The sequence below is a fragment of the Lepisma saccharinum genome, chromosome 29 (genome assembly GCF_977018435.1).
Source record: "Lepisma saccharinum chromosome 29, izLepSacc3.1, whole genome shotgun sequence".
Classification (NCBI taxonomy): Eukaryota; Metazoa; Arthropoda; class Insecta; order Zygentoma; family Lepismatidae; genus Lepisma; species Lepisma saccharinum.
The window spans coordinates 8512634-8536255 of record NC_139257.1 but is presented as its reverse complement, the minus strand read 5'-3'; the positions used below and the strand labels follow the sequence as shown (position 1 = coordinate 8536255).

The 23622-nt window shown below is 40.1% G+C and overlaps 1 protein-coding gene across 1 annotated transcript in view; it reads left to right on the top strand.

Moving 5' to 3' along the window:
• The window catches only part of PAN3 (Poly(A) specific ribonuclease subunit PAN3), a 121008-nt gene that overhangs the window by 34354 nt on the left and 63032 nt on the right, over positions 1-23622 (top strand). The window contains exons 5-6 of the mRNA XM_083114831.1: positions 2473-2725; positions 17553-17711. Of these exons, the coding sequence (XP_082970957.1) occupies positions 2473-2725; positions 17553-17711 (412 nt within the window). The remainder of the gene's footprint in view (positions 1-2472; positions 2726-17552; positions 17712-23622) is intronic.

The following is a 23622-nucleotide window of genomic DNA, read 5'->3' as shown; positions in this document are numbered from 1 at the left end:
CAGCAAGGTGACGGGAGGCGGGAAGCTAATGGTGTGGTGTGGTACTTGGGGTTCTTGACTTGTTGGTCCATTTTTCATTGAGGGCAACTTAAATTCAGAGGGCTACTTGCTTCTGCTACGGGAGCAGATCTTACCATCCTTACTGTCCGAGGATGGGAGCTATCCTGAATGGTTCCAGCAAGATGGTGCTCCACTGCACTATGGGATGATAGTCCGTCAGTACCTGGATCAACAATTCCCTCACCATTGGATTGGTCGCCGAGGGACTGTGGAATGGCCTGCACGCTCACCTGACCTGACACCATTGTACTTTTACCTCTGGGGACACCTGAAAGCCATGGTGTATGCTACGAAAATCAGGGATCTGGCCCACTTGCGCACACGCATTGTGGATACCTGTACTGCAATAACTCCTGAGGTTCTTCAGAATGTGGTAAGGTCATGGGAGAGACGATTACATGTGTGTGTTGCGCATGAGGGACGTCATATTGCGCATGTGTTATAACTTTGTGGTATTGTTAACTCTGCAACAATTAAAGTTAGGTGAAAACAAATGTCACAGTTGTTTTTCTGGTGAAATTCTAGCCCATTTTGATATGTCGCACGACCCCCTTCCCATTTAAATTTCTGAAGTTGAATTCAAGATGGCGGGCATCAAGATGGCTGCCGACCATGCGGGTGAGGTCAATGTGGTTCCCCCTTGGCCTGATAATGATTGGTCATCGCCATTTTCACGTCCCATGCCGCAGTGGCCTTGTACTGGGGGTGTTAAGTGACTTATTGAGCCACCCTGTATGTATTACCAATACATCCCTATCAATAAAAAGAGAAGCATGTTTGTGGGATTCAAATATCAAAAACATATTAAAGTTGTACTGCAGAAGGGAAAGTGCATGTGTGTATCAAAGTTCACATAAAGAATCCCAGTTTCAACTCCAAAATTTTGGCATTGACAACAATTGGGGAGCTACTTGAAAAGAAGTAGAAGACTTTAGTTTAAAAAGCCCGAAGACACCAGTAATGACACTTGATTTGCTGACCATATATTGCCCAATGGAAAAGTGCTTGGTATGGCCTGGCCTTCAGAGGGCTGTTGCTCCATGGAGTAAAAGTAAAAAGTAAAAAAGTAAAGTGTTCCCCTGTGCATAGCACCACGCCATGAAGGCGTATAGGGGGTGTGGGGGTAACGCCCCACACTTTCTTGATCCGGTCGTGAGTGGGGGTGATGTGATCAGCATCACGCCCCTGACCGCCTTTACCCCCCAGGGTTTCCCCCAGGTACCCATGTTATTCGACGCTGGGTAGGCGCCGGGGCCGCTTCCACCGTTAGAAAAGTTCCCGGATTTGAACCGGCCGGGGATCGAACCCGGGACCTTGAGCATGGTAGTCAGACGCGTTACCGACTGAGCCACCGCGGCCACTCCATGGAGTTTATTTATTTAGTTTCTTGAACAGTTTTAAAATACATTCAATTTTATATTACACGAGGGTTGTTCATAAGAAAGAATACAGTAATGTACACAAGTTTTTGTGAATGAATCTTCACATAAACTCCACCCAGAGTGACAACACTCCTCCCATCAATGTGGCAGATGCTGTTGTTGCAGAAGTCCTGTGTCTGGCTGTCCAGGAAGGTCATTCACTGCAGAAATGACATCATCATCGAAATGCCTGCCACACAGGGGCTTCTTCATTTCTGGAAAGAGTAAGAAGTCGTTGGGTGCTAGGTCCAGGAAATATGGAGGGTGAGGGAGAATTTTGAAACCCGAAGTGGCTGCATGAGTCACCGTCTTCTGAGCAGGATGGGTGGGGTTGTTTTCATGAATAACCTGCACTCCTTTTGTCAACATTATGTTATGTATTATGTTAAATACTGACCCTAAATAATGTTCACGTCCATTACAATGGCTGCAGTGGTAATACAATAGTCTGTGCCATTTTCTTCACAATTCCTGGTTCCTCTGAGAGAGAAGGCTGCTGCATTCTTCATCTTGCAGACTGGTTGCACCACACTGAAACCTTCTACGCCACCTTACCACTGTGTCATATGATGGAGCATTCCCTTCGTACGTCACCACAAGTTCATCGTTCATTTCTTTTACAATTTTTCCTTTCAAGAACAAAAACCGAATCACACCTAGAACTTCAGTTGGCTCCACGGGCTGCACCATCTTTGTTTTCTGGCCCTCCAGTGGTGTTTCGCAAAACTACTATGCACGGAATGTGTGCCAATCCGATAGTGTAAAAACCAAAGGTTCCCCACAGTGCAAGTTCTTCAGGAAAAATATTACGGTATGAACATCCCTCATATTATTTAAAGAAAATTGTAAAGGAGCACGTGAAGGTTTAAAACAAAATTTGAAAAAATGATGGATAAATACTATATTGTAATTTATTCAATCTACTCTCTGACGTGTCTTGTCGTATCTGTTTCTCAAATTAACTTTTTACAATATTTTTGTGTCATGTTAGGAGAATGTTGGAGGAACAACTTACTTCTATCCAGCTGCAGAGGGTGCAGCCATTGCCAATAATATTCCACCCCCGCCACCCATGGTTCTGCCGACGTTCCACGTGTACCCAGGCACCCCCAGCCACTTGACCAACATGAAGTCCAAGCAGTCCAACAACGCATCATGGTTCTACATCTCAGATGATCTCCGTCTCGAGTGTCTTCAGAGACATGCGTTAACTTTGGCTCAGCCGGATCCTGAACAATATCCAGGTGAGTTGTACGTTGTTGTACCATTTGTAAGGGGGGTATATATATAATATACAGTATATATTCAGGGTCGCTACCAGTGCCGGATCTACAAATCTTGGACCCCCTGCAAAATATTACCAAAGGCCCCCCTCTACCTACCTACACATACACACACACACATATACGAACACAGACATTAAATGTGAATATACAAGGGTTGGAACTTAAATAGTGGCAACACTGCTGTGGAGACACTATGCAATGGAATGTAGTAGTGTCGCTGGCACGTCATAGGCAGGTGCACAAGCGAGGGAAACAGTCACTTGTGAGCGAGCGGTCTAACGTGAAGGTCACTATGTTTTCCAAACAGGAACAACGGAGTTGTATCAAGATTGAATGTGCCAGAGGTCGTACAGCACGACAATGTCATCAAGGGCTTCAAGAGGCATGCGGGGAATCGGCATTGCCGTACAGAACAGTGGCACGGTGGGTAAAAGCCTTCAACGAAGGTCGGCAAACTGTGGCAGACATGCATCGGGCAGGTCGTCCTAGCGTCTCTGAAGAAGAAGTGCAAGCTGTTGCCACGTTAGTGGACAGTGATCGAAGCATGATGATTCGTGAGCTCGCCCACGAAACTGGATTAGCGCATATGACTGTGCTTCGCATCCTGAAGGAACACCTGGGCATGCGCAAAATTGCATCACAATGGGTTTCGCATGATTTGACGGAAATTCAGAAATGGATGCGTTACGACGCTGCTCAGACACACTTGGAGCGCTGGATGAGACATGGGCCAGATCTTACGAGCCAACACTGAAACGCCAATCCAACGAATGGCGTCATTATGGGTCGCCGCGAAAGTCGAAAGTGCGTCAGAGTCCCAGTGTGGTGAAAGTTATGGTGATTCTCGTATACGACTGTGATGGTGTTATCCTAACGCATTACGTTCCTCCACGACAGCCTATAAATGCCCAGTATTACTGTTCATTTTTGGAGCATCAACTGCGACCAGCTTTGCGAAAGAAGCGGCGACACTTTCTGCGCAACCCCCTCATAATTTTGCACGACAATGCACAGGTGCATACAGCGCAAGCTGTGGCTGCTCTGTTCGGTCGATGGGACTGGGAAGTACTGTACCATCCACCATACTCCCCGGACTTAAGTCCTTGTGACTTTGATTTGATTCCGAAGATGAAGGAACCACTTCGTGGCATTCGCTTCAGAACAGTTCCAGAGATTCAACGGGCAGTAGACCGCTCCATTTGCACCATCAACAGAACAGACTCTGCTAACGGTATACTACGCCTTCCACATCGCTGGCAACGGGTTCTGCACAACGTTGGTGACTACTTTGAGGGACAGTAACAGGTACAAACATGTAACTCTTGTGTATCGGTTGTGAATAAATAGTTGCCACTATTTAAGTTCCAACCCTCGTATATAAAATTTATGTGTGTGTGTGTGTGTGTGTGTGTGTAATTTTGATCTCTTGTTGACCAAGATGCATACAAAGGCCTACAGGGTGATTCAAAACTCCCTTAACACCCCTTTAAAAAGTAAAGGAGTTAGGCTGGGTACAATTGGTCATGATAGAAACAGGTTAGCCTTAGGGGGAACCACATTGGTGTGTTCCAAGCGGACGTCCGCCATATAGGTGGTCACCATATTGATTTCTACTTTTTTTTTTTTTTTAATGGGAAGGGTTTGGTGTGATATACATATGACACTATTTTCTTACACCTGGAATATGAGACATTTGTTACAATCATGCAGTCATAACTCCTTCCTGATTAAAGATAGGTTGAAGAAACCTTTACCACTGCATTTGTCGTGAAGTTCTAGCCTGATTTGATTCTAGTCTTGACTTCCACGTGGGAGACCCGGGGTGGGTGATCTAAGGTCGGGATTTTTCCAGCTTTGTTCCCTTCAGGGCCCACCCAGCCTCAAATGAAATAGTACCCGGGGAGGGGGATAAAGGCAGCTGCAGCATGGTGCTGATGACATCACCTCCAAGATGGCCAACAACGTAAACATGTGGGGCCCTATCCCCACATACCCTAAACGTGCCTTCATGGCACGGTGCTATATGCATAGGGAACTTTAACTTTACCTGTATATATTGTATTTCTTTCTGTGCCTCTGAGAAACTACATTTATTTTTTACATACACATATATGAACCCTCTACTACGTCAATTGTTGAGGGCCCCCTAAAAGATTTCTTGACTCCAGGCCCCCTGCACTGCGGAGTTTTGCGGCTTGTAGATCCGGCACTGGTGGCTACTCACCAGGAATTCCAGGAATTATATGTGAATTATTGTCTCCGGGAATTATTTGTGTATTCTGCTTAAAATGTTCTCTGTTGATGTGAAAAATTACAGCTTTTTTTAATCCATATCCCATTGAATTTATACATATTTATTAATGCACTGAGGAAAGTTTTTCACAGTTTATTTTTTATTTGTATCGAGATAAGGAAGAGAAAGCTGCTTGGAGAATAAAACAGAATTCTCTCAATCCGTTTACTTTGTTAGTGTCCTTTGCAGAAGAATCTATCTGGCATACGGAAGATTATTGCAAGATAAGATACCTTGAAGTTGATTAGGTAAATTTGAAATTCTTATAAAATTAACAATTACTACATCACATAACATTTGTGACTTGTGTTTGTAGAAGGACTAAAATTAAATGGTGTGACTCAGCTGTTAGCATATGCAGATGATGTACACTTACTGGGGGATGATGTAAATACAATTAAGAATAATGCTAAAATATTTTTCAAAGCAGCTAAAGAGATAGGTTTGGAAATTAACAAAGAGAAAACTAAATATATGCTTATAGTCTGAAAGCAAGTGTTAGATAAAGATAAAAATCTAATTATTGGTAACTCATTTGAACCAGTTTCCAAATTCAAGTACTTTGGAGTAATATTATCAAATGAAAATTATATTAAAGAGGAAATAAACAGCAGGCTTAATTCAGGAAACACATGTTACTTTTCTCTTCATAAACTTTTGTCTTCTCGTTTAATATCTAAGAAACTGAAAGTTAAAATATAGAAAACAGTCACTTTGCCAGTAGTATTATATGGGTGTGAAACTTGGTCCCTTACATTGAAAGAGGAACATAAATTGAGAGTATTTGAAAAAGATCCTTAGGAAAATCTTTGTACCTAAAAGGGATGAGGAGACAGGTGAGTGTAGAAGGTTACATAATTTAGAACTACATAATTTGTATTCATGTCCAGATATTATTAGAATGATTAAATCTAGAAGACTTAATGTGGCACGAATGGGAGAGGAAAGAAAATTTTACAGCATTCTTGTTGCGAAACCTGATGGTAAGAGACCTGTAGGAAGACCAAGATGAAGATTGAGTAATAACGTTGAGATGGACCTAAAGGAAATTGGTAATGATGGAAAAGAGTATATAGATCTTGCTCAGGATAGGGACAGTTGGAAGGCCTGTGTTGCTGCAGCCATGAACCTTCTGGTTTAAGAAGGCTTGAGAGTTAGTTAGTTAGTTTGTAAATATATTTCTAGTCAGTATGTGGAATGGCAAATGTCAACTCCACACCTTAATTTAATTATATTTGCTGCTCAATTGAATTGAATTAGACTTTTGGAATCACACAGACCCTTTATATTGTATATATGGTGAGAGGCGGTTGAAAGATAGGGAGAAGGAAAGAGAGGGAGAAGGAAAGAGAGAGAGAAGGAGAGAGAGAGAAATCAGGGAGAAAGAGAAAGGGTGTTATACATCAGGTTGAAATAAAAAAAACATATGTTTTTACTAGGGCTGAACCAATACCACTTTGAACTGATACCAATACCAATGCCGATACTCTCACTGATAATGATACCTCTATAATTCCAATTTAAAATCAAATTGGCTAGTTATTACATATACAGGGTGGCGACAGACCTGGAAAACTGGGAAAAGTCAGGGAATTTGACGTGTCAAAAAAAGTCAGGCCAGGTTTTTTTTTTTTTTTTTTTCTCCATGGAACTCTGCACGGGAACAGAAAATGTTGTTGCTAAATTTTGGCCTCAACTTGTAGGCCCCTTTTATGCACAACACAACCATGGTGCCAGAAACCAGTGATGGTAGGAGGGGGCGAGGGGAGAGAGAGAAAAAGATAGATAGATAGAGATAAATTTCTGGAGGGGCAGAAAAATGTGTTAAGCCTCTAAATATTACGTGGAAAATGCATTGAATTATATTTTTTTCTTGTCCGTATGGGAGTCGTAATGGGACAGAACTGTCAACAAATGGAGGGGATGGGAGCGGGTGGCATCGTCCGATAGTTGTCGGACGTCGTAGTAAGGAATTTTGTTGGACAAACTGAAGGAACATGAAAACAAATAGGCTCCATTGATACATACGATTTTGTCGAATATCGCCACCTGACAAGGTATCTCACTACAACATGTGACAGAAATTGCATGCATGGCACTTTACGGAATTGATTTATGTTGGATGTCTTTGGACTGCAACATCCAACAAAAATCGCATGCATAAAAAAGAGCTTTAGACTGCAAGTATGCTGCTGGAATTTTGTTACTCTTCTCTCTCACTTTACCTTATGTAATGTAGCAGTGCTCACGAAGGTTTTCTTCCATCATCCTGACGTATTACTGGTTTTGCACAAATTAACATATGTTTACAATGACATTGCACTATTCTTAGATATCAAGAAGAATCCAACAAAAGGGGATATATATTAAATACTATCACGAAAAAGTGAAACATAAATCTGCATTGGTGAACGTTATAAGAATTTGGCAAGTGCATGCTCCGAACCTCAAATTTTCTGCAACAATAGTATTGCAATGAAATTATCGCCACTCTCTGTCCTGTCTGTCTAAACTCGTGAGAGATGGTCATTAATCTCTCACTGAGTGAAGTTAATGTCCAATACGTATTATGAAATAATACTAATAATAAATACGTAAATATTTTAATGTCATATTTACTCGAATCTTTCAATCATGAAAGCATATCACTTTCTTCAAGAATTGACTTTTCTCTGTCAGCCCTGCTAAATTTTCACTTTTCATCTACTGATTTATACGAGGGGTGCCCAGAAAGTAATTTCCAATTAGTAGGGACCTTAATTTTTCGCAAACGTGAAAACCGTGAAAAATGTTAATTGCTGCGAAGTTGTGTTTATGAATGTGCAGTGATGTCGGGACACATTTTTCACCCTTTCGAAATAACGCGAATTTGGCATAAATTGTGAATTGTTGGCGTTTTTATCGATTTTTTTTAATAAGATGTCTTAAAACAATGAAAAATTCCGTGAAATCCAACATTCTTGTCTTTTCTAGGCTTAAAGAAACAAAATGTGCCATAATTGTGTACATAGAACGTGCAAGTATTCAAGAGTAAACTATAATTCTTGTTATACATGGAATAATTCCGACAGCCACATTAAATTATGTATTTCCCTTGATTTTTTCAGCTTCTATCAAAACAATTTGCATCACAGAGCAAAGTGGTAGGGTTCTAACAGGAGATCGAGTGCGTATCTACCGTCACACGGGAGCCGCATCTTCAGTATTTGTCTTGCGAGATGTGTTTTGAATTACCAAGCTAAGTGCGCACCATCGGCATTTGTCGAGCGAGAAATAATGGCGCTCAGTCGTTAGGGCATCTGACTACCATGCAAGAAACCCGGGGTCGATCCTTGGTGGGAAGAACCGGGATTTTTTCCAACTGTTCAAGCTGCTCCAGTGCCCACCCAGCATGTATCAAGCGGGTACCTGGAGGAAACTTTGGGGGGTAAAGGTAGCCAGGAGCATTGTGCTGATCACCACCCCCACCTTTGGCCGTGATCAAGAAAGTGTGGGGCTCTAATTTCAAACCCCCTAGATGCCTTCATGGCTTGGTGCTAAGCACAGGGGAGCACTTTACTTTTACTTCCTCAAAAATCTGTTCCAACATATCAAACTGTCACGAAAATACGTAGACCATGTGACCTACAATTTAAAATAATAGTTTAAAAGCACAATGGAAGTATTAAGTTTTGGTATATTTGGCAGAAAAATGTTCTAAAACAAAACTGCAAATTTTTGGTGCCATAATATATCGGTATCTGTCACGTGAAATTGATTGATTTAGTCCTCCTCCGTAGTCGAGGAGGTTAAGGCGTTCACTCGTCTTGAGATCGTTCGCTGCGGGAAGGCGTAGGTTCGAATCCGGCTCTGGTCGGAATTTATTCGGCCTACGTATAGGGTCGGTGGCAACCCACCATCGTGAGGAAATTGGGGAGCTCCGAATGAGTGAGCGGTAACCTGGTCGAGAAGACCTACTATAACGGCTGGGGATACGTCGGGCTGACCCCCCGACTATTCCAATACTGGTTGAAGATCTCTTAGAGGTGACGAAGGAAAGCGTGGGAGGGAGTCCGGCAGTCGGTAGGTACGCCTAGGCCCTTCGTGGGCTGTTGTGCGACGGATTATTATTATTATTTATCTGTCACATGAGATTGATTGATTTAAAATTTTTTGGTCGTTATGCACCCTTCAGTATATACGGGAAAAATTCCATTATAAAATCCTTACCTTAAAATTTAGAAAGGGGGTATGGAAAATAACTTTCCCAAAGTAACTTCCATGATATCAAACTCGCACGAAGAAGCATAGGCCATGTGACTTACAATTTGAAACAGTAGTTTAAAAACACCATGAAGGTATGAGTTCAGGTATTTGCCAGAAAATGCGCTAAAATGAAAATGTGAATTTTGGGAAAAATAACACCGAATAATAAAAAATAAAAATATACACTAATTTGAAAAAAATAACAAAAATGAAGTTCCCAACCAATTAGAGATAAATAAAACAAGAATATCAGTAGTAATTTATTGCATTAGTAACAGTGAGTCCTAATCTAATTTTTGTCAGAATTACCAACGTTGTTCTGGCATTTGTCGTAGCATGGCACTAAATTTTGTATGCCCATGCCATATGTGTCTGACAGCAAAGACTGGAACTATCTCTACCGCAGTGTAGCTGTCACATCCTTGTCCTGCCAGAAACCTCTTAAGTTGAACAAAGAGATGAAAGTCAGTACAATCAAGGCCAGGGTTGTACAGTGAGTAGTCCAAGATCTCTCACTTGAAGTGATGCAAAGGGCCCGTGTGTACTCAGCTGTATGAGGTTATGCACATTCAATTGCCCTTCTGTTAATTGTCTGCACCATCGTCTGACCATACTATCACTCATGACGTCTGGTCTGCACACATCACATGATTGCCGGTGGCTCTGTGTCAAATTCTGAGCGTGCAAAAATCTGATTACTGCACGTAGGCTAAATCGCAGTCGGCGGGAGACTGTACGAGAACTGTCCTAAAATGGCTGAATTGCAACTGTACCAGATTACAGCTACATGCCACTTCTTCCTGCCCACATGTGTGTGTAGCTCTAAGGCCACTAGTGGTGCGTACAGGCACAATTGCAGCTTTTTTCAGGATGCCCCTCGTATATGAATTTTCAGAAGCTGTTATTAACAGCGTGTTCCTGTTTTAATGTTTGGTTAGCTAAATCATGTACCTATACAATGTAATTCTATAAATTGCTTGCGTTAAATTTCTAATACCTACATACCCTTTTCGTCATATATTGTACTGAAGCAGAAATCCCATTGATAATGTAAGGAAATATGACACTTCCTTTTGTACAATTCAATTGTTTCACTTATGTGCAAGAGTTAAGTTGTTTGCTTTACAGAGAAGAGAGAGGTAGCTTTATGCATTGAAAAATGAGTCCGCACTCATGGTTCATGAAAGCAGAGGGTTCTAAACTTTAGTGGAAATATCCCCATATAATACCGAGAATGGATAAGGAGACTGATAAATTACAAAATGTATTTCTTAATCAATCACTCTTCACCCTAATTTCATTTAGTCATAACTTAAAAAATAATCATGTATTTTATTTTAAACTTACTGCGTATGATAAAATTTTGTAATCCTTTCCTAGCTTGTAAATTGTAATAGTTTTCCAAATTCACTATTTTGCAACTTTGAGTTCAATTCATAGGGAATAGAGAAATTAAGTCAATTTCATAGAAGAAAATATTGGTACTTAACAAATCCATACCTGGATCTGTACGAGTTTATTATTTCCATTTGCAAAATCATCGATTTAGTTTAGTTTGTAATTATCAGGGAAAAATTTAAATTTTGTCCTGGAAAACCTGGAAAAGTGAGAAAATTTAATTTCTGCTTGTTTGTAGCCACCCTGATATATATGTGTGTGTTTAGTATTGTTACATTTTGTAGATATGTATTTTTGGCAAAGGTTGATGAATAAATTAACCCACCAAATGATGCTCTCTTGCAACAATGCATCACAACTTTATAGCTTTTTGTAGATCAGTGACAATTGATCAGATGTTTCAAATATGACAAAAATATTATGAGAAGCTAAGAGCGAGGCGATCGTGGCACCCCCCCCCCCCCTCCCATGTTGAAAAATAAAATCATGCCTCTTCAACCTCCTTTAAACTAAGGGATCACACAAGAATAATTGGCGATTTACCAGCCCCGGACACGACGTCTAAGAAACTAACAGTAAAACTAATGTAAGCCCTACCTCGTCTCTTTTTTTTTTGTCCTTAGAATGATAACTTACCAGTCTATTCCGTATATATCAGGTGATTGATTTCAGTACAGTGATATTCCGACTTGACTTTACTTTTGGCAAATGATTTCGAAAAAGTATTAAATGCTTAGTACTATCCCTTGGAGTGGAAGGAAATCCAAACCCACCACTACACTTTCCAGAAAGTAAGTGCCATCAACTGTCGTTCAAATAAAATTATTCCCTGCCGCATTCCCTGTGCCGAAACACGTCTGTTGAAACCCAGTTATGCAGGTCTGGAGAACAAAAGTATAAACCTGGAAAGGAAAAGGTGGATTAGCCCAGGTATTTGAATTTCCAGGAATATGCTATGTACTATGTCTGAGACACGTGCACCACTCACATGGGCGATGACTATTTTGACTGCAGGAGGTCTCTAAACAGAGAAATGTCCACAGTACACCAGGTGCCTCGTGGCTACCGGGACCTCATTGGGATTTTTGTGACACGAGACCTCATCTGTAGGAACAAAGCCTGGAAGACTTCGAGGGAACTCCTCTGGGGATAATTTCTAGTTACCCTTGGTGTGCAAGTTACTTGACTGTGAGTCTTATCTGCATATGGATTTTTGTCACGTACTTGCTGTTCACGGAACTTGAGTCCATGTTCAATTAACAAATGCACAAATAAATATTTTCATTTTCTTCAAAGCCAAATGTAAGTTGGAAAAGGTGAACGGACGGTTGAAAAGAAACAAATGTTGGTTTTGGCCGCGCTTCTAGCGACTCAAAAACAATGGTATCGGTGAAAAAATTTCAACCAATACTTTCCGATACCGATACCACTGGTATCGGCCAATACCAATACATCGGTATCGGCTCAGCCCTAATTTTTACCCTTGAATTTTTTAAAAGTTCTCATTGAAAATCGTGAATTATACTTGAATTTGAAACGTTCTTTCAGTCAAAAGAACATTATTTAACTAAATCACAATAAAAGTGATCACATGAAGACTCGTAGCATTCACGTGATCCCCCTCAGGGTATTGGGTAATAATATCTCTGTTCGTTCGTTGGTCAAATAAAAATAAAATTCATGTTTTCACTAACAGAAAAAAATATATTTTACTTCTTAGCAAAATAAATACTTATGTGCATAAAATCCATTTCACTCAAATAAATAACAGCTTCTTACAATTCAACTTGACTACTCTTTGAAACCCAAAGCCCGAACTAAAAGTAAAGACAAAACACAATCATAATTCCCATTGCAACAGCTCTTTCAAGATATGTACATAATGGTCAGTCACTATCCTGACATTATCAGTGATAGGTTTAAATATTAAATACCACACACAAGCAGTGGCAGCGATTAGGGGGGTGAAGGGAGGCAGTTGCCCCCCTTCCTGGTTTTCCCCACTTTTGCTCCCGCACCATGCTAAATCTTATCTACAAAAGAAAATACACTGTCTTTGCCCCCCCTAGTTTTGGCACCTTGCCCCCCCTGGTTTTGGGCCCCACTGACCACAAGAATTACATAATTAATAACAGAGATTAATATTAATAACAATAAACATATGTACAACGAGAAAGGTAACAAAACAACAATAGACAGACATTTGTACAAGAGGAAAGGACGTCTCAAATTTTATCCTTGTCCTAGAGTGGACCGATATATAAGATTTTGAAAAATATCGATTAATTAAGGATATAAAATTTAATAAAATTGCAAATGGTTCATTGGCCTCATTAATAAATACATGAATGCACACCAGATGACAAAGCTTTTGCAATGCAAGAGACATTTAGTTTAAGAAAATTTACAGAATGGAGATAATATGTTTATATCCATAAAAATTAAATCAAAATGGTACAATATTGCACTAAATTGTAAGATATTTATAGATATATTGGATTGGTAATTTTACCGATATGACTCATTATCAGCCAATACTGATAGAGCACTGATGAATTTGTCCCCTCCCTAGTAAACATATATGGATTCTATTTAGTAAAAATAAGTTGAATTTTTTGTGAAGATTATTCATGTATGCATAATTATAGTAATTAAAATATTGCTTAGTGGTTAATGGTTAGTTTCCACTTAATGTTATTAATATTTCTGTCACATATACAGGGTGTTAATTTTAACTTGACATATGAAAATAGCGGGAGTGATAAGCATGTGAGGAAAATTTGGTCCAAACAAACCATGATCCTTGTTGGGGGAGGGGAAAGTTAATGGCGTACAAATGAGCCCCCGCACAGGGCCCCCCTGGGGGGCAGGGGGGGGCATGTTGTGTTTTTCAAATAGGAACCCCCAAATTTTGTTCCATTTTGGGATTCGCGGAGTCAAAATAAATAATAATTATGCTTGACATGGGTGCAACAACATGCGAAATAAAAAAAGATATGGCCATGTGTATGTTTCGAAACACGTAAATGTCGTGCATGGAAAAACGGTAACAGGCCCTCACGAAAATACGAAGAATGGCGTGTGCAGAGGAAAATTTCATTGCTGTCGATGGTGTCATTGAAGAGTGGAAGAAGTACCAAAAGAAGAGTGCGGAGGGGATAGGGGGAGGGGACAACATGCAACGAACAAAGTGGAAATACATCTGCTGGATTAATGCAGATGGCATGGAGATGAGGGAAACACAAAAACGTATTCAGGGATGCCAGAAAAGTGTAGATGGGAAGGATGGAATGCAAATACTATTACCCTCGAACCTGTGGGGTGCTTGTTTCAAGGGAGTTTCCTTGCCTCTCACCTGTGGGTGCTTGTTTCAAGTGAGTCCCCTTGCCTTTCACCTGTGGGGTGCTTGTTTCACGTGAGTCCCCTTGCCTCTCATGTGTGGGGTGCTTGTTTCAAGTGAGTCCCCTTGCCTCTCACCTGTGGGGTGCTTGTTTCACGTGAGTCCCCTTGCCTCTCACCTGTGGGGGTGGGGTGGTGCGTGGGCATACATGCCTTACCCAAGCAAATGCTCGAAATGATGACCATGAACGTCGATGCATTTATTTATTCTTGCATGAAATGACCGTTCACAACGCAAAAGTGTGGCGGCATCAATTTGTGTGCAAGCATTTCGTATTCGTTGCATCATGTCGTTTCGCGTTGTGGGTACAGTTTGATACACTATTCCTTTAAGAAAACCCCACAAAAACAAATCTGGCGCAGTAAAGTCTGGTGATCTAGCCGGCCAATTGACAGGACCACGTCGTCCGATCCAGCGATGATGGAACTTGCACGTTAATACTTCCCGAGCTATGGCAGCATAATGCGCCGGACAACCATCATGCTGATACCACATGGCCTGTCGCTGTGTAAGGCTTAGATCCTCCAGCAATATCGGTAGTTCATCCTGCAAGAAATTGCGATACTTTCGCCCATTCAATGTACCATCAATGAAAAACGGACCAATGAGTTTGTCACCCATGATGCCACACCATACGTTCACTGGCCACGGGCGTTGATGTTCAACTTCACGCAACCAGTGTGGGTTGTCGGCACTCCAGTAGTGCATGTTGTGCCGGTTAACCTGGCCATGGTTTGTGAATGTTGCTTCGTCGGAGAACAGAACGTCCCGAAAGAATGCCGGATTTCGATGTATTTGTCCACGTGCCCATTCACAAAACACCATCCGTGCACGGAAATCATCACCATGAAGTTCCTGGTGCAGGGACACATGGTACGGGTGAAACTTGTGCCTCTTGAGTATGTTCCAAAGACTGACATGGGACATCCCACTCTGGCGAGCTATGTTACGCGTGCTGGAATGGGATTATACGCCACTGCAGCTAATACAGCGATTTCATTATTTTCGCCAGTGACAGTTCTTCGACGCCGTCTTTGTTGCGGACACACGCTTCCTACTGTTGCAAATTGCTTGACAACCCTGGCGAAGATCGACCGCGAACACACTCTGTTCGGATAGCGTCTGGCATATTCGGTGACAGCATTGTCCACATTCCGTCGACATTTACCATACATGAATATCATTTCAATTCTGTCTTCCACAGATACACGCTCCATCGTCCTAGGTATACCTGCACTTTTACCCTGCACTCACTTCGAACACGGGAACGTCAACTAACCTTCTGAAGCACTCACACCCAATAACCACCTATTTCCCCAAGCAAACACGGGCACAGAGAGCTGACTTCAGCGCAAGGTCAAATGGCCTAGTTTGTACCTTACGTGTGGCTGGCATCTGATAACACAGCTGATCCGACAACGTCGGTGGCGATAACATACTCTTCGCGTGAGTTCTGGAAACACGATTTACATCCCCTACCCCTTCACTTTTCTGGCACAGGCACAGTTCGTTATTTTGTTTCCCTCATATCCTTGGCATCTGCATTAATCCAGCAGATGTATTTCCACTTTGTTCGTTGCATGCTGCCCCCCTCCCCCTATCCCCTCCGCACTATTCTTTTGGTACTTCTTCCACTCTTCAGTGACACCATCCACAGCAATGAAATTTTCCTCTGCACACATCATTCTTCGTATTTTCGTGGGGGCCTGTTACCGTTTTTCCATGCACGACATTTACGTGTTTCGAAACATACACATGGCCATATCTTTTTTTATTTCGCATGTTGTTGCACCCATGTCAAGCATAATTATTATTTATTTTGACTCCGCGAATCCCAAAATGGAACAAAATTTGGGGGTTCCTATTTGAAGAAACGTGCCCCCCCTGTCCCCCAAGGGGGCCCTGTGTGGGGTCTCATTTGTACGCCATTAACTTTCCCCCCCGACAAGGATCATGGTTTGTTTGGACCAAATTTTCCTCACATGCATATCACTCCCGCTATTTTCATATGTCAAGTTAAAATTAACACCCTGTATATTAAATCCGGAAAAAATCTGTTCTCATGAGGTGTTACACTAAAATCCAATAGCACAGTGCCATCCTACAAATTATGCAACCAGGTTATTCCATTCGTACGACAGCACAAGGATCTTGGTGTCATTTTCGATAGCAAACCGACTTTCAACCATGACATAGACTACATAACTTCGAAAGCGATGAAAACACTTGGACTAATCTAGAGATTTACAAACATAACACACGTTTCTGCCCTCAAAACCTACTTTACAATGTGTATTGTTCCTATCCTTCAATATGGTTCCTGTATTTGGTCAATGGCATGTGAAAGCAATATAAAGAAAACAGACAAAGTTGTAAGTTTTTTCATCAGAATAGTCAATCACAGATGTCCAACCCTTGCAAACTTCTCGAAACACGAAATTCTATCCAATCTACAAATTCATGACCTTTCTTCTCGCCGAAAACTTTCAGAATCATGAATGGACAACTTTTCACCAGCGAACTCTTGCCACTTCTTATCACAATCCCACGTCCCAACAGAAAATGCAACAACTTGTTTTAGATTAAATCTTCAAGGCTATCTTTAGAACAAAGATCACTTCTCTACAGGCTACAAACCATTTACAACTCAATAAAAGACAGTCCGGGCTTCCATTTATCAAAGCAGACTTACAGAACTGCGTGCATAAAGCAGCTGAAGAGTAAATATTATTATTCTTGTTATATATGTGTGTGTGTGTGTGTGTCCATCTTATTATTTTGTTTATTTCTTTTCCAGTTCATATCCTGATGTAAAATGGATTTTTCTGTATTCAGGATTTTTCAATAAATAAATAAAATCACATATCGATGTGTGTCTGCATTCGTGCACATGTACATGCAACCAGAAATATTAATAAAAGTAATTTATTTACATTATGTATTTTTAATAATTTTACTTCTTTCATAACGCTCAGTGACATGAACACTGCACTTCCATTAGCTTTTCTTCTATTTTTATGATTCATATATGTCAGTGGATGATTGGGATTTATTGGTAAATAGTAATTGACGGATCACTAATGGCATAATGAAGAGCTTTTGCTTAGCTGAATGGTTAGTACTTTTGCCTTTGGTGCAAGTTGTCCCTGGTTCCATCCCAAATGCAAAAATTAGTCTTTTCAGGATTTGCCAAAAGTGACAGAAAAGCAACATCAATTAACAAATCAAATGTACTGATAATCTGTCCTGTCTCTGTTCAATTTTTCTTTATAACAACAATCAGGAAATGAAGAAATTGTACTCGGATACATTCTATGTATTTGATTATTAAATTTAGTGTTAGTATGCTATTATACTCTAATTAACATTTTAAAAATAATAAAAAATAAATCCTCGTCCTTGAGATGCATGAATTATTAATTATTAATGATTAACTGATATCTTTACAGACTTGCCGAGCGAGTTGGATAACTACCATGAGCTGTGTCCTCTGGAGCCCTTGCCAACGACACCAATGCACAAATCTCAACTCTTGGGTTATGCATCTTCCACATATAAGGCGACAAACACTAAAACTGGAACTAGATATTGCCTAAAAAGGATACATGGTAAGTGGAGTGATGGGAATGTTAAAGATCTGGTTAGAAATTTGAATCCTGTAATCATGATATGACACAGACACATACAGGTGGTGGACAAAATAATATGAACACCCTGATGTGACACAAAAATCTTTATTCGTAGGAAGTTGACCCTACCTTGGCTGGAATTACAGCATGTATTCGGTGTGGGGTGTACAGTCACCGACACTTCTGGGTTATAACAATTCAATTAACTTTCAATGAAATCGTTACACCCCAGAAGTGTCCATGACTGAACAAATGCAGGTCTTGCACAATGTTCAAGAGAATACGCATCCATTCCTCGTGCAAAACTGTCTCTAGTTCAGAAGGTGTGTCTGGAGGTGGAAATCTAGTTCATACTTTGGCCTCCAAAATACTCCACAAATGTTCAATTATGTTAAGATCAGGCAACTGAGATGTTCCACTTCATCTTCGTGCTCACTAAACTATGCGTTGATGAACAAAAAATTGTGATGCAGCAAAGAGGGGGACTGTCATCTTGAAATACAGGTTATTCGCCAGGGAACACTTTCCAGATCTCAGGATGGAGATGTCCAGAATGCTGCAAAAACCCTATGGAGGACTAGAAGTAGACATTGACAACACCAGAATATATCTCCCACCATGTTTAACAGTAGGAAGGAAGCATTCAATATGGAAGGCTTCTACAGCCGTATTCACACCCAAATATGCCCGGTGGTCTAGAGTAGGGATGTGCCGAAGCCGATTACAGATGTATGAAAATTGGCAGAAATTGACGCATCGGTATCGGCATCAGCAAAAATCCGATATTTAAACCGGTACAGATTATACTAGAGTTTTACCACCTAATAAGTTTTATATTTTAGTTTTGTAAGATTTATTGAAAATTAGGTTCTGATTCTTTGTCATTGAAGAGTTTTTGTAATAAAATTATTGCAAACTCTCATTCAGAGGATCAACCTAACTCAAAATCAGAAATAAAAGAGTACATTGCTGAACCAACTAGTCCACATGAATAGGATCTGCTGTTGTATTGGAAATTCAAAAATGAGTATTCAAACCTGAAGCAAGTGCTGAGAAAATACTTGGGCATACCTGCTGCATCAGTATTCAGTGAATTAGTGTTCGGTATTTGCTGAACAGATTTGCGATAAGAGAAGAAGTAAATTACTTCCAGAAGTGCATCCAAAACTCGTGTTTCTGAAGTTGAATCTGGCAGCAGTAAATTTCCAACATTAAGAACAGTAATTCATTTTGCATTTCAAAGAACTGCTGTGTACTAATGTTAAATTTCTTGAGAATCTATGTTCTTCTTTAAAGTTTACATAACCACTTCTTGTAGATGCAAATGTACATAGCAAATTTATTTTTGTCATGCCGAAAATAACATTCCATGTCTGTTTAATTAATCTTATGTATCGGAATCGGTTAAATATCGACATCGGTTCCAAAAATTATAGATGAGTACATCGGCATCGGTAAATTTTCAGCTTCGTCACGTTCCTAGTCTAGAGTAATGTGAATGGAGATTAATCAAATCCCGATTACCTGTCTCCACTGCTGGTGTGTCCACCCTCTGTGCCCTTGGTAACATTTTCGACGTGGTGTCATCAATGCTTGAAATAGCTGCTTTGCCATGAGTGTTCCCAGTATGCAGGTCCCATTGGATAGTTTTGGTTGATACGGATGTTTGGAGATGGTATTTCATCTTCGCTGTTTTCGTCACTGCAGCTCTACCACATGCATTCCAATGATCATGCCATTTTGAATGTCTGAGAGGTCGAACATAATGGTGTTTGGCTGGTTGCAGAATGTTAATTTACAACCCACACAACTGGTGCTGATACACTGACACCTGTACCTTCATGGTCCCTAGGTGACAGATTTCTATACCAGGTGGCATGGCTGTACTGCAAGGATGAATTGTGACCTGTTTTCATACAGGTGTTCAAATTAATTTGTCCACCCACCACCTGTATATAATTTTTACAGTTGAATTGTATCTTGATGACAGCTTTAAATGTGGAGCTTTATCATGAAATGTCTAGTATTTTCGCTGGCCCCCGTGGTGGAGTGGTTAGCATAATGCTCTATGGCATCAGGGGTCCCACGTTCAAATCCTTGCCTGGGCATGGATGTTTGTGAGTGTCCATTCATCAATTTCATCACATCATCACCACTCATCCCCATCTTTGCAAATTAGCCAAAAGTGGCACAGAACAAGGTAAAATAAAGCAAATCAATCGATCAATCAATCAATCTAGTAGTATTTCCAATTAAAATAAAAGAGCTTTTCAGTCAGTTTCTTCTCAGACCAGAAAAACTATTTCTAATTTAAATATTTTTGTTTATATATTTCTAGAGTGGGAAATGGCACAACAATAGACATGCAAAACTTGGAAAAGCGCATAGTAGTGTGTACATTTTTTATGATGATTCTGCTTTGAATTTCACATTTACTGACAATTTCAATCCCAAGAAGTGTTTTGGTTATTTTTCATTAATTATTTCTAGATTACGTATTGAAAATATTGTTCCAGTTTTTTTATTTATAATGTTTACTTTTTTTACTTTCACAAAAGTGTTACAGAAAAAATTGGAGAAAATTTATACAAAATTTTACATATAGGCTATATGTAAGAAAAGGGAAGATAATGTAGATTTCGGGAAAAAATGTTAAATCTGCTGTACAGTGTCTCTCAAAAGTTTTAGGACAACGACATTTTAAACTAGGCAACCCAATTTACACAAGCCGTTGGTGGGTTGCATGCACAATTAGGCTCAATTTCAGGGTTGCCACGTGCACAATAGATATTTATAAAATACGCGAAAGAAATATAAACAATTATTATTGTATAAAATTATTAAAAATATCACTATTATATCGTAAATGACAAAATTCTTTGTGAAAGAAAAAAATAGGTTTCTAGTATTTCATCGCTGATGAGTCTACAGTAAGGAAAAGAGGTGAGAGGAAACGAAAGGTTACAAAGGAGAGGAGAAAGAGAAAGCGAAAGGAGAAGAGGAAAGGTAGAGGAGAGAAGAAAGATAGGATAGACGAAGAGAGGAGATTTAGTGAGGAGAATGGAAAAAGATTTGAGGAGAGATGAGGAAAAATAACAAAGAAGAGAAAAGAGGAGGAAAACGAGAGGAGAGGGGGAGACGAGAAGAGGGAAGTGGAGAGTAGAGTAAAGGAGAGAAAAAGAGAAGAACGAAAAAAGAGAGTGCAGTGGAGTCGGAAATCTAAGACAGGAAAGGAGATAAGAGGAGTGGAGAAGAGTGGGATGAAGATAAGATGCGAGAAAAGTAGGGAAGGCGATATGAGATAAAAGCAGAACAGAAAGAGGGGAGAGAAGAAGGAGAAGGAACTGGAGAGAAGAGGTAGTTGCAGAAAATATCGTCTGAGCGTCAAGAATGGATGCATTGGTCAAATTATCGACATGAAACATTCAATAACATTTTGAAATGTATTGGAGAATATATTAGATCGGTGCGAAATGCCTTTTGGCTGAGTTCAGAGCAAATTAAAATCTTCCATGTAAGATCTTTGATTTTACCTGCGATTACACCACTAAAAAAATGAACGTAATTTTTAATATTTATTCAATTTTTCTCCACTTCTCGGTTTCTTTGAAATTGAGATTTTGTAATTCAATATTTCCCCTCCCCCATCGTTAATTCCAAACTGAATCATTCCGTTTCACATGGCGTAGACAATGAACACAAAGGGATATGTCTAAAACTTACGAAAATTTTCTGCCACAGGAAGGGTTTGAACCTACGACCATCAGATTGACGATCCTGAACGGTAGCCACTACCCTAAGCCAGGTAGAAGGAGCTGACCAATGTGAAATGTAGATGTAACTCTCCTGCATGTAACGTGCAAACAAGTATTGTTTGTAACAAAGAAAACGAAAGTAGTAAGACTCTGCGAAAACATTTAATGGAGAATTGCACATGGTGAGAACTTTTCATTCGATATTTGCGGAGGTATCCTTGCATTGAACTCAAGTGTGAAAAGGGGTAAAATTAGCATGTCCTGAATTGCCACACATATAAATAGTTATTTCATTAATATTTGTCAATGTCTTTGAAGCAGTACACAATTATCGTTAGAGTATCATAATTCACGATCTTATATATAAAAATATCCCGTTGAACGTGTGTCAATTCATTTATTTGTTTATTATTTTTTTAATAAATTTCATATGCAGAACAATGCAGCCACTATATACTGCTCTTACAAATAATGTTACCATGCTCTTGTTTAATGGAAGGGATTCTTTTTTAAGGAACATCTAGTATCGAGGATCGAACGTGGGACCGCAATGCTTTGAAGAACTCTAACCAATACACTACGCCCTTTGTTTTCTTGGAGCTACAGTTCCTAATTATTCTGTCGCCTCAATATTGTAAACGTTATCTGCAAAAAAGAAGTTAAATACTCAGATATAGCTCTGTACTTCTAGAATTACTTTATACACATGCATTTGAAATTTAACTCTGAATTTCTTTCTTCGTATTGGTATATCTAAGCTTGTGAATATATTTTATTTGTAATTTTATAACGGTTTCATGAACATCTACGAAATAGTTCCTTATAACTTGGAATATGGTGAATAGATATGAAATATCTTGAAATTAATTTTCAACCACTAGATTTTGGCAAGGGAATTATGTGTGATCCGTTTCCAGTCATTCATTGCATAAACAAACGTTTTAAAACTACGTTGAATTTTCATTCTGGGATACGTTACTTGCTACATGTATGCGAACTACACTCTGTCCCACTTATCTCTGGAGCAGGTGAACGAAAAAAGTATCTGAGCAGCGATGAACACGTGAGAGAGGAATGGGATTGCGTGGAGGGAGGAAAACCACTGCAGTGCAGCCTTCCCAGCAGCGTGCACTGATTCGCTCTGTCCACTCGATCCCCTCTCCCCACTTCTCTTCCGCTATGCGCGGCTTTGCTCCAGAGATCCTGGGACAGGGTACAGTTAATTGTTTCTCAAAAGGTATCATCTATGTATGCCACACATTGAATTCTTACTCACATGGAAAAAAAATGTCAATTTGTATTCAGGGGTAGTTTCACAGTTACAAACTATTTTGGCCTTGATGAGAAGTTTAGTGTAAGTTGGCATTTTGTTTATAATTTTGAAATTGAGGTCGTCTAAGATTGAAATCCTCATATTAAGGGCTTGAACTTGTCATCCCAAGAGGTTGAAGATCGTCATCTACTTTGTGCGTGACCTTCTTTATTTTTCTATTCATAATTCATCATCGTCGCGATTAGCCAAAGGTAAGATAAGAAAAGTCCTCCTCCGTGACCGTGCGGTCAAAGGAGCTGTGCTTTGGACTCGGACTGCAGGACGGCATGGATTCAAGTCCGCCTATGCTCACTCTCTAGGTTCTCGGCATGTGTATGGGACCGGTAGAAACCCACCATCGTGAAGAAATTGGGGAGCTACGAGTGAGTAGCGTAACCCGGTCTCGGAAATCTCCTGTGGGGCATGTTCCTGGGTAAACAAAAAATAATCGATCAGACAATTCGATCATCGAAGGCGATAAAATAACCTCCGGTTGACCAAGTTGCCAATATAAAATAATGGAATACAGATTGTCTTCGAGCTTACATTGTTGAAAAGGAGCGGATACACGTATTACTATCCCAATACGTATTCAATAAGGTTTCTTGGTTGTCAGAGATTATCACTTAAACTATTGCATGTTGAGCTAGTGCCCACCTAGCCGCCTCTGATGAAATCTACCATTCTTCAGATTCTCTTTAAAATTCGACTCTGGTCACTTGTAACGTGCTGGGTGCAGACACTGTGCATCGAACCACAGTGTTTTGCGATAAGAAGCTCAAAAGAGCAAGAAAGGAAATTCGATCAATGTTCTCCCGTCGTC